This window comes from Amblyraja radiata, chromosome 2, assembly GCF_010909765.2.
Source record: "Amblyraja radiata isolate CabotCenter1 chromosome 2, sAmbRad1.1.pri, whole genome shotgun sequence".
Lineage (NCBI taxonomy): Eukaryota > Metazoa > Chordata > Chondrichthyes > Rajiformes > Rajidae > Amblyraja > Amblyraja radiata.
Window position 1 is genome coordinate 25,965,117 of NC_045957.1, and position 16,454 is coordinate 25,981,570.

The window sequence follows — 16,454 nt, forward strand, 5'->3', positions numbered from 1 at the left end:
AAAGAATTAAACGGACGGCTGCTGGTTAGCAGTCGTTCCCCAAGATGGCTCCTCCTCCTTGAGCCATCCTGGCCATTTCCTCTTTCTGTCGCCTCTTTCTTCCAACTCTCTAAACACCAGACAGCTGATCTCAATATCTCAATACACAAATGGAAATTTGCCGCTGCTTAGTTTAGTTTAGAGATACAGCGCGGAAATGGGTCCTTCTGTCCACCAAGTCCGCGTTGACCAGCGATCACCCCCCCCGTACACGAGCACTATCCGACACACTAGGGATAGTTTACAATCTTTACCGAAGCCAATTAACCTACAAACCAGCACTTCTTGGAATGTGGGATTATACCGCTGCGCCACCGTGCCGCCCCTAAACCACTGCTTGACCTCCACAGCTGGTCAGCACATTCCCCCTCCCTGCAGCACAGGGCACAGCTTGCTATTCGACTCTGTCGAAACGAGGAATACCTTTCCCAATCTGAATGAATCAACGTATGAATCTGTGGAAAAAGAACACCCACAAACATGAGCACTAGCGTGGCTGGTAGAGTGGCTGCCTCGCAGCGCCAGAGAGCCGGATTCGATCCTGACCTCGGGTGCTGTCTGTACGGAGTTTGTACCTGTGACCAGGTGGGTTTTCTCCGGGTGCTCCAGTTTCCACCCACATTCCAATGACGTGCAGGTTTGTCGGTTATTTGCTTTGGTATAATTGTAAAATGTCCCTAGTGTGTAGGATAGTGTTAGTGTATGGGGATCACTTGGTGGGCTGAAGTGCTTGTTTCCGCGCTGTATCTGTAAACTAATCTAAATTAATGTAGGTGCTCATTTTGTAATAGCAGTACCCTGGCTAGGACCTCGTCTCATGGGTCTCTCTGCCTTGCAGCTCCGAGTCTTCAAGCTGGCAAAATCATGGCCCACCCTCAACACCCTGATCAAGATCATCGGCAACTCCATGGGAGCCCTGGGCAACTTGACCCTGGTGCTGGCCATCATCGTCTTCATCTTTGCCGTGGTTGGGATGCAACTCTTCGGCGAGAAATACAAAGTCCAGGTTTGCAAGCTCTCCACGAAGTGCAAGCTCCCCCGCTGGCACATGAATGACTTCTTCCACTCCTTCCTCATCGTCTTCCGGGTGCTGTGCGGCGAATGGATCGAGACCATGTGGGACTGCATGGAGGTGGCTGGCCAACCCCTGTGCATCCTTGTCTTCATGCTGGTCATGGTGATCGGAAACCTGGTGGTAAGGCCTCACCTTCTCAGCTTGATTTTGGGGATGGGGAATGGGAGGAGGGGGGGGGGGGGTGCGGGAGAGGTGCGGGAGGGTCTATACGTCATATTCTACTGGGACATGGCGGCATACCTTTCCCGTAAGACGTTAGACGTATAGACGTTAGAGATGCAGCGCGGAAACAGGCTCTTCAGCCCGCCGAGTCCGCGCCGACCAGCGATCATTGAAACTTACTAAACAGTGAAATGCCTGGATAGAGTGGATGTGAAAAGGTTTGAAACTTACCAAACAGTGAAACGCATGGATAGAGTGGATGTGGAGAGGATATTTCCACTAGTGGGAGAGTCTAGAATCAGAGGCCATGGCCTCAGAATAAAAGAACAACCTTTAGAAAGAAGAGGAATTTCTTTAGCCAGAGGTTGGTGAATCTGTGGAATTCATTGCCACACAAGTCTGTGAAGGCCGTTAATAGACAATAGACAATAGGTGCAGGAGTAGGCCATTCGGCCCTTCGAGCCAGCACCGCCATTCAATGTGATCATGGCTGATCATCCACAATCAGTACCCCGTTCCTGCCTTCTCCCCATATCCCCTGACTCCGCTATCTTTAAGAGCCCTAGCTCTCTCTTGAAAGTATCCAGAGAACCGGCCTCCACCACCCTCTGAGGCAGAGAATTCCACAGACTCACAACTCTCTGTGAGAAAAAGTGTTTAATCATCTCCGTTCTAAATGGCTTACCCTTTATTCTTAAACTGTGGCCCCTGGTTCTGGACTCCCCCAACATCAGGAACATAATTTTGAGCGCAAACACAGTCCCCCACTACCACAAATTTTGCAGTAGAGTCTCCCGCATTTGGAAACATCTAGTTATTGAGCCAAGCTAGTTATTGTCTTTTAGCATAAGAGTGTATCGGTAGTTTAGATGCTCTTTGGCATTGGGCTTGGTTTTCTAGGTTGAGTGCTTATCCTGTTGTTGGAGCACAAGTACTTTGTGTTTTGAAAGTAATTCAAACCTGTGCGTTTTTTGGGATGTGGGAGGAAACCAGACCAGAACCAGAGGGAGAACGTACAAACTCCGTACAGACAGCACCCGTAATCAGATCGAACTTGGGTCTCTGGCATTGTAAGGCAGCAACTCTCTACCGCTGCGCCACTGTGCCACGCATTTGTGCATAATTAGGCCATTCGGCCCATCAAGCCTACTTATGAATCCTTATCCAGAGGGTGGTGAGAACGTGAGTCTTGCTGCCTCGAGATGAACTGGAACTGAAGGAGGATCTCCCATAGTGGATGGTGACACTTTGGACTGAACGACCAGATTCCATAGCACCCTAATCAAGAACTTAGCAAACTCCACTTTAAAAATATCCATTGACGGCCTCCACAGCCATACGTGGCAATGAATTCTGCAGATTCACCACCCTCCAGCTAAAGACATGCCTTTTCATCTCCTTTCAAAAGGCACATCCTTTTATTCTGAGGCTGTGTCCACTAGTTGTAGAATCTCCCACTCGTGTAAACATCCTCTCCACATCCACCCTATCCAGGTCTTCCACAACTCGGTAAATTTCAATGAGGTTTCCCCCGCCCCCCCACCCCCCTTACTCCAGTGAGAGGGTAAAGGCCCAGAGGCTTCAAACGCTCATCATACGTTAACTCATTCATCCCCAGGATCATTCTCGTAAACCTCTGGACCCTCTCCAATGCCAGTACTTCCTCCCTCAGATGTGGGGTCCAAAACTGCTCACAATACTCCAAATGTGACCTCACTAGCATCTGATAAAGCAAGCAAGGCCCCATCTCCTCAGACCCTCTGTGTGACCTCCCAACATGGACCTCCTGGTCATTCAGTCGAACAGTTCATAGCCCAACTGTTAGAACACCGTGAGATCCTCCTTTAGTTCCAGTTTATCCTAGAGGCAGCGATGCATGCTCTTATCTCTCTCTGAGTAAAGACATTAGGTCCTGAATTTCGTATTGGACATATTTGGTGCCCCTTGCTTTGGTCTCCTCCATAAACCTCAACATCTCTGGCAGGAAACCCTTTCATAACCCTTAAGCACACTTCAACCCTTCAGTCTCAACCTGGTCATTAACCTGTCTCTCACTGCCTGTCTTTCCCATCAGTCTTACTTGTTGTAAACTCTATCTTCCTAACAGTTCCCCCAGCCCCTCCTTGGAAACCTGATGCTCTGGTTTACAACCCTCCACCGTTCTCAGTTAAACTTCCTAAATAGCGCAAGAGAATTCCCCAAGGGGAGATATTAGTTCCCCTCCAGTTTGGTAATATATGGGGATCTTGAGGTTTTAGATCATAATGTCCAATTTGAAGAATATTGCCTTGGAATATCCCTTTTAAGCATCCTCTGTGTATATTGTATCATCTGCACTAGTTGTGCGCATGTGCAGCAGCTAAAGTGAGGCAGAAAAGAGGGGTTTGTGTGTGCGCACATGTGTCAGTGATGTGTGTGTGCATGCATGTTTGTGTGTTTGCTTGTGTAAGCATGTCTGTGTCCGTGTTTGTGTGCATGCATGTGTGTGTGCATGCTTGTGTGTGTGCTTGTGAGTGCTTCTGTGTCCGTGTTTATGTGTGAACGTGCGCTTGTGTCCATGTGTGTGCACGCATTTCCATGTGTGCGTGTGTTGTGTGTTGGTGTGTGGGTGTTCATGTTTGTGTATGCGTGTGTGAACATTTGCGTGTGCGTGATTTTGTGTGTGTGTCTGTGTTTGTGTGTGAAAACATCAGAGTTTACCAGGGCTATGTGCAGTGCCCCATCTAGTTTGATGTACTTCTACCTCCCCAGTATTGCAGGTGAGACCTCGAAATTATTCAATCAATTTGGTGAACAAACTTAAGTGTCACCATATGATTCTACTTGTCTGCTATGTTCAATAGATGATTTGATTGTACACTCCATCAAATAGTCCCAGGAGACTAAACCACACATAGCAGAGAGCACAATAGCCCAGAATGAACATAGCCAGATGTCCAACAATACATGCGGTGACTTAGTTCTGCCCTCGCCATTCTTTTCCTTGAGGTTTGAATATAAAGACACAAAGTGCTGGAGTAACACGTTGGGACCTTTTTCAGACGCTTTGTAGTAGGCGGAAGAAAGGTGGAAGAGAGATATGGGTCCATGACTCATCTGCAGTTCCTTATTGCTCCATCCTTGAATTTATCATGGATGCCAAGGGATTTGTCTTGGATTCCAAGCACTTACCAAGCGCATGTGTATTTACTGAATTGTCTGCACCATTCACATAACCATCTTATGTACCAGGCTAGGTCCTTCAATGGTTCAATAGTGCTTTATTTCTCACATATGCAACTGCACAGTGAATTTATGTTTACATATGCACGTGCAGACACCACCATGTTTTGGCGTCATTTTCAAAGTCCGGTCCGCCTACTGGCTCAGTCTACTCGAGCAGTTCCCGTGAACCGACGTCCCCATCCTCTCCTCCTCCGGCCATTTTTGTGTCCCGGGAACGCCTACTGTAGCCGACCTTGAAGGTGCTGGAGTCATTACCCTGCTTCACCCTCCTACCGGCCCTTGCTCCTCGATTCCAACGCCTCCTGTTCTCTCCCAGTTACACTGTCCGACGAGCCTTTGGGCGAGGTCCTGCCCACCGACTCACCTTGTCGAAAGCTGTCAACCACCAAACGCAGTGGGAAAAGAAAATGGCTTCCAGCCATGACAACAACAAAGATTTGCCGACCGACAAAACTCCATCAATTCTCGTGCAATTTGCAAGTTATTTGAAGCAAGTGCATTCTTTTTTAAAAGGCTATTTCTATTTATAAGTAGGATGCACTTTAGCCCAGCACCAGCCCTGTAGTCCAGAATGTGGAGGAGATAGCTAATTACTGCAGCAAAGGGATGTTGGCCGCCATATATAGTGTTCAGAATGACAGCTGCCCCTATTACAAAGATCCACACTTAATCTCTTGCACCAATCACCACAGAAGTGGTTCAGCCGCAGTGAAATGACATTTTCAAATGGATTTAACAAGGAGAAAATCACCACATGTACATCAAAAGGCAAAGTGAGTGTTAGATTAGCTCAGTCGCAGGCACTCAAGTCTGTGAGTCATCCGTCTCTCGCTCCGGGATTTAACTTTACATTCCGGGCAGAATCACCTGCAGAGTTCAAAAAGAGAGTGGCATTGCTTTTTTTTTTTAACTTTAGTTCCTTTTTAAAAAAAATATGGAGAATTAAATTATTTTTCCATTTTCTCTTAAAGATGCACAATCAGTGAGAACGTTAAATAGTTCACACAGATTAGGAGCGGCACGGTGGCACAGCGGTAGAGTTGCTGCCTTACAGCATCAGAGATCCTGACTCCGGGTGCTGTATGTACAGAGTTTGGACGTTCTCCCCACAACCGCATGGGTTTTCTCTGGGTGGTTCTGGTTTCCTCCTACACTCCAAAGATGTGCAGGTTTGTAGGTTAATTGGCTTCGGTAAAAATTGTAAATGATTCCTAATGCGTGGACTCCTGGGCCGAAGGGCCTGTTTCCACGCTGTATCTCTAAACTAAACACAGGAACAAGCCCTCCAGTCCACAATAGATGGGATGGGCAGACGGAACATATTTCCCAGGATGGAAATGTCAAAGACTAGAGGGACGAGAGAGGTAAAGTTTAAAGGAGATGTGCGTGGCACGTTTTTTTACACAGAGGCTGGTGAGTGCAATCAACCCGCTGCCGGGGGTGGTGGTGGTGGTGGAGGCAGATATGATAGTGAAGTTTAAGTCTTTTGGATAGGCACATGGATATGCGGAGAGTGGAGGAATATGGATCACGTGCATGCAGATCACGTGAATGTATGAATACTTTATTGTCACCTGTGACGTCACAGTGAGATTCTTTGCCCATAAAGGGCGCTTACAAACTTACAAAGTACCCTCTCTACAGGCCCCCCTTTGCTCTCCCCCTCCTCACGGTGGTGCCCCCCTTGCCGGGTCCTCCTTTGTTCCTTCCATGATGGTCTTAGCATCTTGTCCGGCACGGACATTGTGGGTTGAAAAGCTTATTCCTGCACTATCTTGTTCCATGTAATATCCCTACCGACAATTGTACCATGTTAAATTAATCTCTTCTGCCTGCAGCACCAACTATAGCAGGTGATATAATAGTTCTTTTGAAATGGTTGTAAATGTGAGCATGCTATTGTACAAGACATTGGTGAGGCCGCATTTAGATGATTATGTTCCGTTTTTGTCTCCCTGTTATAGAAAAGATGTTGTTAAGCTGGAAAGAGTGCAGAGGTGATTTGCGGGGATGTTGCCAGGACTCGAGAGCCTGAGCTGTAGGGAAGAGGTTGGGCAGGCTAGGACTTTATCCCTTGGAGCGCAGGAGGATGAGGGGTGATTTGGGCCGGTTCGTGGATAGGACAGGTTTAGAGGGATATGGGCCAAACACAGGCTGGTGGGACTAGTGTAGATGGGGCATGTTGTTCAGGGTGGGCATGTTGGTCGGTGTGGGGACTGTTTCCACGCTGTTTAGACTCTATAGCAACTACAAACACCTGTTTGATTAATAACATGCAAATTGGAGGAACAGCACCTCAAGTTCCGCTTGGGTAGCACACAATCCAACGGTGTGAACATTACATTCTCCAATTTTAGGTAATGTCTAACAACCCCCTCCCCCTCCCTTTTCTCCCCCACTCTCCCTTTTCCCCACCCCACTCCCTCTCCCTTACCCCACCCCTGTGTCCACCTAGACTCACATCTATTTCTCCCCTCCACCCACATTCCTTGCTCCAGCTTCATAAGTTACAACTCTTCAATCCTTCTGTCTCACACCTTCTGTTTTAGTCGCCGGCCTTTACTCCAACCATCTGCCTATCAACCCCCCCCCCGCCCCAGTTCACATATTACCTACCACGTGTTGTCCTGCCCCCCCCCCTCTCACAGCTTTCCCCCCACCCGCTTACAATCAGTCTGGAGAAGGGTCCCGACCCGAAACGTCGCCCATCCATGTTCTCCAGAGATGCTGCCTGACCTCCTGAGTTATTCCAGCATTTTGCATCCTTTTGTGTAAACCAGCATCTGCAGTTCCTTGTTTCGACTGATTAAAATCCCTGATGGGTCTTGATAGGAATGATACGGTGAGGATGTTCCTGCTTATGGGAGAATGTAGAGGTTATTGTTTAAAGATAAGGAATAATCCATTAAAGATAGGCATGGTCACCTTCTTTCTCCCAAGGGGCCGTTAGTCCTTGGAACCCTGCTCCCATGACTCTTTGAAGAAGAGAGTTCCTGAAGAGTTTTGCAGTAGATATGGGGGAGATCTTGGCAAACGAGGAAGAAGTGTGCCCAGGATAGGTGTCAAAAGGAAGTTGAATTTACAATCGGTTTAGACATGTTTTATGACATGAGGATGTTGCCAGAACTCGCGGGCCAGAGCTTTAGGGAGAGGCTGAACAGGCTAGGACTTTAATCCTTGGAGCGCAGAAGGATGAGGAGTGATCTTAATATAGATGAACAAAATCATGAGAGGAATAGATCAGGTAGATGCACAGTGTCTCTTGGCCAGAGTTGGGGAATCCAGAACCAGAGGGCATAGGTTTAAGGTGACGGGGCAAAGATTTAATACAAACCCAAGGGGCAACTTTTTTACACAAAGGGGGGTGGGTATATAGAACGTGCTGCCAGATGAGGTAGTTGAGGCAGGTACTATAACAATGTTTAAGAAACATTGAGACAGGTACATGGACAGGACATGTTTATAGGGATATGGGCCAAACGCAGGCAGGCGGGACTAATGCAGATGGGACATGTTGGTCGGTGTGGGCAAGAATCCACACTGTTATGAATATGTTCTCTTTGAACAGCAGAGCAGGTTCGATGGGCCAAATGGCACATTGCTGCTGCTAATATGTGTTTAGGTTTAGGTTTATAATTATCATGTGTACCGAGGTACAGTGAAAAGCTTTGTTTCGCATGCTATCCATTCAGATCAGGTAATACCATACATCAATCCAATCAAGTCAAACTCAAGTATAATAGGTAGAGCAAAGGGGAAGATACAGGGTGCAGAATATAGTTCTCAGCATTGCAGTGCATCAGTTCCAGAGAGAAAATCCAATGTCCGCAATGGGGGATGGTGAATCGGACAGTGCCCCAGCTCATGGAAGAACGTTCCGGATAACAGAAGCTGTTCCTGAGTCTGGTCATCGGCAAGCCGCAGATGCTGACAATCTGAAATAAAAACAGAGTCTGGCCATGCACGATTTCAAGCCCCTGTCATCTGCTGGATGGGAGCAAGGAGAAGAAGGAATGACTGGGGTGGAATACGTTTAGTTTAGTTTAAGATGCGTTTTGGAAACAGGCCCTTCGACCCACCGAGAGCGTGCACACCAGCTGACACAGTGTATGCTGGCACTATCCTACACACTAGGGACAATTTACAATTTTTACCGAAGCCAACTAACCTACAAATCGGTATGTCTTTGGAGTGTGGGAAGAAACCAGAGCACCCAGGATAATCCACGCAGTCACAGGGAGAAGGTACAGACAGCACACGTAGTCCGTATGGAACGCGGGTCATTGACGCTGTGACGCAGTAACTCGACTGCTGGGCCACTGTGCTTTGACTGATTTGTGATTGATGGGTTGCATGTTGAAATGAGGAGCCAGAATTTGCTTCCCGGTTCCCAAATAGGAACGGCCCTCGAAGTACCGAGCTTGGAATGGAACAGAATTCCCAACGCTGGTGCGGAGCTGAGCAGCAAGCGAGGTCTGTGTCCGGTTGTCACTCCGAGTGATTGTCAGCAACATGGGCGGAAGTTGGGTCCGCTGGGAGGAATGCTGCTGGAATGCTGGCATGTTGTCAGCTGATGGTTTCTCACCTCCTGCTCCAGGACTTTGACAGCTGTGAAATGACTGGATTGTGACCAGAGTCATGAAGTCATACAGTCACGCAGCACAGGAACAGGCCCTACGGCCCCTCGAGCTGCTGCATCAAAACACACTAGTTATAGAGTCATACAGCCTGGAACCAGGCACAACTTGCCCACACCACCTACCTGCGTTTGGCCCAGATCCCTGTACCTGTCCAAATGTTTCTTAATTGTTGTGATAGTACGTGACTCAACTACCTGTGGCCCACCAAGTCTGCGCTGACCAGCGATCACCCATACACCAGTTCTATCCTACGCGCTAGGGACAGTTTACAGAAGCCAATTAACCTACAAACCTGCACATCTTTGGACTGTGGGAGGAAACTAGAACACCCGGAGAAAACCCACAGGGAGAACGTACAAACTACGTCCAGACAGCAGCAGTAGTCAGGATCGAACCCAGTTCTCTGGCGCTGTAAGGCAGCAACATTTACCTCTGCTCCAATGTGACGCCCAAGCTACCCAAGGCGTTTATGAGGTGCTGTTCCCATAGTGTATGTGGCCTCACTAGCAATGGAGGAGGCCCAGGACAGCAAGGTCAGTATGGGAATGGGAAGAGGAGTTAGCAACGGGGATTTCAAGTGGGCCTTGGCGGCTTGAGCACGGGTACTCCATTACTTTGTGTTGCTCTGTTTCTCAACTTGAGCTGCACAGCCGCTAATGGTAGAGTTGCTGCCTTACAGCGCCAGAGACCCGGGTTTGATCCTTACTAGGGCTGCTGTCTATATGGAGTTTGCAAGTTTACCCTCTGACCATGTGGATTTCCTCCGGGTGCTCCGGTTTCCTCCCACACCCCAAAGACGTGCAGGCAGTGAATTGTCCCTTGAGTGCAGGATAGAACTGGTGTACGGGGTGATCGCTGGTCGGCGCAGACTCAGTGGGCCGAAGGGCCTGTTTCCATGCTGTATCTCTAAACTAAACTAAACTTGTGCATTGCCCTGCAGCCTTGCACCATTGTTACTATGGCCGTTCTCTCCCCTTGGCTTTAACCAAAGCAGACTTTTCCTTCTCTCCACCACAGCATCTTTAAACCTCTTTGCCCTTGGGCTTCCTCCAGTTCCTACCTACTCACTGCCAGAAGTGTGTATAAAATCATGAGGGGAATAGATCAGGTAGATGTCTCTTGCCCAGAGTAAGGGAATCGAGGACCCGAGGACATAGGCTCAAGGTGAAGGGGAAAAGATTTAATAGGAATCCGAGGGGTAACTTTTTCACACAAAGGGTGGTGGGTGTCTGGAACAAGCTGCCAGAGGAGGTAGTAGAGGCTGGGACTATCCCATTGTTTAAGAAACAGTTCGACAGGTACATGGATAGGACAGGTTTGGAGGGATATGGACCAAGCGCATGCAGGTAGAACTAGTGTTGTTGGGACATGTTGGCCGGTGTGGGCAAGTTGGGCCGAAGGGCCTGTTTCCACACTGTATCACTCTATGACTAGCTGTAAAATCGTTCTCTCGCTCGGTGGGCCCCACCCCGTGGCCTCGAGCTGTGGGTGCTGAATAGACTTGGCAGGCTCTCTGTTCAGCTGTTCCAACGCACAGGATGCAGTCCAAATGCCATCTCATTGTTCAACAGGTGGGAGAGGTCATGGGCTAAGGTGGGAGGCCAAGAGGGGGCAGCACTGAGCACGGTGGGCAGGACATAACCCCATGTCCGCGGATGTGAGAGGCCAAACATAAACCGATACGCCGGAACAGGAACAGAGCAGAACAAATATTTTCCCTTTGGTCAATAGTCCATGCGCAAAGTCCTGGAAACTACATAACAACGTGTATTGTGTTTATCTGATGCCTTTATATATGGAGAAAATGAGCCTCACATTACGGTACATAGTTCATTAGTTTCGTTTATTGTTACGTGTACCGAGGTACAGTGAAATGTTTTTCTGTTGCATGCTATCCAATCAGCAGAAAGACTACAATCGAGCCATTATAGTCGAATAATACTAATCGAGCCATTCACTGATCCTGTACAGATACAGGATAAAGGGAATAACACTGTGCAAGGTAAAGTCTGATTAAAGATAGTCCGAGGGTCTCCAATGAGGTAGATAGTAGGTCAGGACCGCTCTCTAGTTGGTGAGAGGACGGTTCAGCTGCTTGATAACAGCAGGGAAGAAACTGTTCCTGAATCTTTACAGCGCCAGAGACCTGGGTGCGATTCTAACCATGGGTGTGCTGACTCTGTGTGGAGTTTTTCCACGTTCTCCCTGTGAGCGCGTGGTTTCCTCCTGGAGCTCCGGTTTCCTCCCACTGTGAAAAGATGAGAGGAAAAATTGAGAATGAGAAAGATTGGAAGAGAGAGAATGAGAATGTGAGAGTGAATGTGAAAAGGCGAGAGTGAATGTCAATGATAGAGAGACAATGTGAGAAAGTGAGAGGGACAGAGGGAACGAGAGAGGGGGAGATAGAGAGAACGAACATGGGAACAAAAGAAAAAGAGGGCTAGAAAGAGAGTTTATTTTTGCATTTAATAATACAACAAGGAAACAGGCCCTTTGGCCCACCGACTGCACACAAACCATTGATCACCTGTCCACTCCCTTCACACTGGGGTCAATTTACAGATGCCAATTAACCGGCGAATCTTTGGATTGTGGAAGGAAACCAGAGCACCCGGAGAAAACCCACAGGGTCACAGGCAACACATACAAATTCCCTACAGGCAGCACCCGAGGTCAGGATCGAACCCGGGTCTCTAACACTGTGAAGCAGCAGCTATACCCGCTGCGCCACCGTGCCGCCCCTCTCTGGAGGCTTAGGGAAGCAATCGCTTTAGTGGAATGGTCAATTTTCTTGATGCATTGTTTATCGGATGTGGATGCCACCGGAAATAGCGGCATCCCGGAAACGTGGATCAGCTTGTAGCCAACTGTGTGGGTGGAGAAGAGTCAAAGGCAGGGCAGGCCAGGCCAGGCCAGGTCAGGCCAGCTGCCTGAAGGGGATTAATGAACCAGATGTGCTTACCTTTAGCTTTTTTCCATTTCATTTAATTATTTGAATTTTAAGTCCCCGGCTGCCATGGCAGGATTTGAACTCACATCTGAACCTGCGATCGAGGACAGCAGCGTGTAAAACGGCAGCACTTAGCGCAGGGTTGTGGGGCCAGAGGGGGCGGCACGCTGGTGCAGCTGGCAGAGCCGCTGCCTCACAGCGACAGAGACCCGGGTTCGATCGTGACCTCTGGCGCTGTCTGTGTGGAGTTTGCACGTTTCTCCCTTTAACCCTGTGGGTTAATCCAGCTTGCTCTGGTTTCCTCCCACGTCCCAAAATGGCCACTGTAAATTTCCCCAAATATGAGGGTGAATGGTGGACTCTGGGAGGAGTAAGTGGGAATGTGGGGTGGATTTGATAATAGATAGTCTTGGCATCATATTTGGCGCAGACATTGTGGGCCGAAGGGCCTGTTCTTAAGCTATGCTGTTCTATGTTCTATAGTTTAGTTTCGAAAAACAGCGAGGAAACTGGGTTTGGCCCACTGAGTCCACACCGACCAGCAATCACCCCCTGCATTAGCTCTATCCTACACATTAGGGTCAAGTTACAATTTTACCAAGACAATTAGCCTACAAACCTGTACATCTTTGGAGTGTGGGAGGAAACCGGAGCACCCGGAGTAAACCCACTCAGGTCATGGGGAGAACGTGCAAACTCCAAACAGGCAGGATTGGTCCTGGGTCTACTGCTGCACCACGGTGTCATACTAATAGAGAGATAAACGGAGAGGTTGGGCAGGTTAGCACATGGGACTAGCTTAGATGTGACATCTTGGCCGGCATGGACGTGTTGGGCTGAATGGCCTGTTTCTGTGCTATACGACTATGACCATCTAATCCCAATCTCCCAACATACCTCAATGTGGACCTTTCCCTCGTATTTCATCACTTCCCAGCCAACAATGAGTCATTGTGGGCTCCAACCTTCCTGAGCTCATCTGCTGCCAGCCCTGATTTGTTCTGGCCTCATCTCACCTCCAGTTTATTTTCAGTCTGAAGAAGAGTTCCAATCCAAAATATGACCTATTCCTTCTCTCCAGAGATGCTGCCTGACCCGCTGAGTTATTCCAGCACTTTGTGTCCATCTTCGGTATAAACCAGCATCTGCAGCTTTTTCCGACACACATGACACGGCAAAACTTGGCCCAGGTACAGACCCACAGCTTGAGTTTCAGCCGCTCCATTTGGACAAGTTTGTGTCCTAACAATCGAGCAAACTATTTGCAAACACCGGAAGGCCAACGTTCGAAAAGCCACTTTAATGTCAACCCGTTGAGTTATTTCTGACAGCTTCACCTCCCGTCAGATCCCTTTTAATAACCCTGGCTGCAGCCGGACGTTTGTTACCGGCAGGAAGCACTCAGACTGCCTCTTGTACCGGATCAGGCCAGCAAACAACACAAGCTTACAAGCTTGGAATTAAAAGTTGGAGCCGGGATTGTGAGTGGCAAGCTCGTGTCCTGCAGTATGTTCATTAGATCATGGCTGCGGCAGCTCCAGCCCGCTCGGCTGACATCGGCTGCCTGACCCTCACCACGCCGGCTAATATAGAGCCGCTCAACTATCATGGGGCTGGCCCAATTACCAACCGTCCGTGGGAGAAGCAGCTCCAATCTTCCATCGCCCTTCGTGTGACTTTAGTTTAGTTTACTTTCGAGTTACAGCGTGGAACCAGGCCCTGCGGCCCACCGACCAGCAATCCCCGCACACTAACACTATCCTACACTCACTGGGGACAATTTACACTTATACCAAGCGAATGAACCTACAAACTTGTACATCTTTGGAGTGTGGTAGGAAACTGAAGCTTTCGCGGGAAAACCCACGTGGTCACGGGAAGAATGTACAAAGTCCATGCAGACAGCACCCATAGTCAGGAACCCTCTCCCTCTCCCTCTCCCTCTCCCTCTCCCTCTCCCTCTCCCTCTCCCTCTCCCTCTCCCTCTCCCTCTCCCTCTCCCTCTCCCTCTCCCTCTCCCTCTCCCTCTCCCTCTCCCTCTCCCTCTCCCTCTCCCTCTCCCTCTCCCTCTCCCTCTCCCTCTCCCTCTCCCTCTCCCTCTCTCTCTCCCTCTCCCTCTCCCTCTCCCTCTCTCTTTCCCCTGTTTCTCTCTCCTCACTCTCCCTCTTCCTCCCCTCCCTCCTCTCTCCCTTTTTCTTTCTATCACTCCCTTTCTTTTTCTCTCTCTCTATCCCATCTCTCCATCTCTCTTTTCCCCTTCTCTAATCATCCCACTATCTCCAATTATACCTTTCCCTCCGCTTTCTTTGCTCGCCCTCTGTTTTCCTTCCTGTCTCTCGCTCTCCTATACGCCTCCCATTCTCTCCCATTGTCTTTTTTCTCTCACTCTCTCCTCTCCCTCTCTCATTTTCTCCCTCTCCCTCTCCCCCCCTCCCTCTCTCTCTCTTCTCACATACTCAGCTGGTCAGGCAGCATCTGTGGCGAGAGAAACTGAGTTAATGTTTCAGGTCGTTGATCTTTCACAGTGGTGCAGCGGGTAGAGCTGCTGCCTCACAACGCCAGAGACCCGGGTTCGATCCTGACCTCGGATGAACTCTGTGTGTGGAGTTTGCACGTTCTCCCTGTGATGCGTGGGTTTTCTCCGGGTGCTCCGGTTTCCTCCAACACCCCAAAGACGTGCGGGTTTGTAGGTTAATCAGCCTCTGTAAATTGCCTCTAGCGTGGAGGGAGTGGATGAGAAAGTGGGATAACATACAACTTATGTGAACGTGTGATTGGTGGTCAGCATGGAGTCGATGGACCAAAGGGCCCATTTCCTTGCTGCAACTTTAAACTAAATTTAACAGGAATATATCCTTGATGGTGCGGAAGTTACCTTAAAACAATCATCAGTGATTACTTGAATAGAGAAATAGCTCGCACAACCTCTACCAGAGGTGATGGTGGAGGCAGATACGACAGTGGCATTTAGTTCAGTTCAGTTTATTGTCATGTGTACTGAGGTATAACCATATAATATAACCATATAACAATTACAGCACGGAAACAGGCCATCTCGACCCTTCTAGTCCGTGCCGAACACATAATCTCCCCTAGTCCCATATACCTGCGCTCAGACCATAACCCTCCATTCCTTTCCCATCCATATAACTATCCAATTTATTTTTAAATGATAAAAGCCTCCACCACCTTCACTGGAAGCTCATTCCACACAGCTACCACTCTCTGAGTAAAGAAGTTCCCCCTCATGTTACCCCTAAACTTCAGTCCCTTAATTCTCAAGTCATGTCCCCTTGTTTGAATCTTTCCTACTCTCAGTGGGAAAAGCTTTTCCACGTCAACTCTGTCTATCCCTCTCATTATTTTAAAAACCTCTATCAAGTCCCCCCTTAACCTTCTGTGCTCCAAAGAATAAAGCCCTAACTTGTTCAACCTTTCTCTGTAATGTTCAAACTTTCTCTGTAAGTGAAAAGCTTTTTGTTGTGTGCCAACCATTCAGCAGAAAGACAATACATAGATGCTGCTGCACCCGCTGAGTTTCTCCAGCATTTTTGCGTACCCACATGATTACAATCAATCTGTTTACAGTGTACAGATACATGATAAGGGAATAACGTTTAGTGCAAGGTCAGGTCAGCAAAGTCCAGTCAAGGATAGTCCGAGGGACATCAATGAGGTAGATATTAGTTCAGCTCTGCTCTCTGGTTGTGGTAGGATGCTTCAGTTGCCTGATATCAGCTGGGAAGAAACTGTCCCTGAATCTGTAGGTGTGCATTTTAGCACCTTTTGTCTGATGGGAGAGGGGAGAAGAAGGAGTGGCCACAATCGTCCTTGATTGTGCTGCTGGCCTTGCCGAGGCAGCGTGAGGTCTAAATGTAATCATTTGAAGAGGCTTTTGGATAGGCACATGGATATGAGGAGATTAGTTGGTATCATGTTCAGCACAGATAGCGTGGGCCGAAGGGCCTGTTCCGACTGCACTGCTCTCCATCTCTCATACATTCTGCCACTCCCATTGCCTTTCTCACGCACATAGTCTCTTGCGTCTTCCTCACACTCTCACACATATTCTTCCTCTCACACGCTTTCACCTTCTATCTCTCACAGAAACCCAGAAGCTCTCCCTTATACACGTTCCCCCTCTCATGTCGTCCTGTCCCTGTCTCCCACTCCCTCTCCCTTTCAACCCCCTGCATATTTTTCACGTTGTGCGTCTGGCTTCCATTTCTGATTTCTTCCACACTCTCTATCGCTCACATTCTCCCTCTCACTCCGTCTCAGCTTCTCCCATGCTCCCACTTTCTCTCCTAACACATGTTCCCCATCTCATGTTTTCTCTCTCTCCCATAATGTTTCACCTTCT

The 16,454-nt window shown here is 48.6% G+C and overlaps 1 protein-coding gene across 4 annotated transcripts in view; it reads left to right on the forward strand.

The window, feature by feature from the left end:
* LOC116987597 (sodium channel protein type 4 subunit alpha-like) overlaps window positions 1-16,454 on the forward strand; it is a 368,780-nt gene that overhangs the window by 250,190 nt on the left and 102,136 nt on the right. For all 4 annotated transcript variants that reach the window (XM_033043769.1, XM_033043777.1, XM_033043758.1 and 1 more), the window contains one exon: window positions 878-1,234. In XM_033043769.1, the coding sequence (XP_032899660.1) occupies window positions 878-1,234 (357 nt within the window). The remainder of the gene's footprint in view (window positions 1-877; window positions 1,235-16,454) is intronic.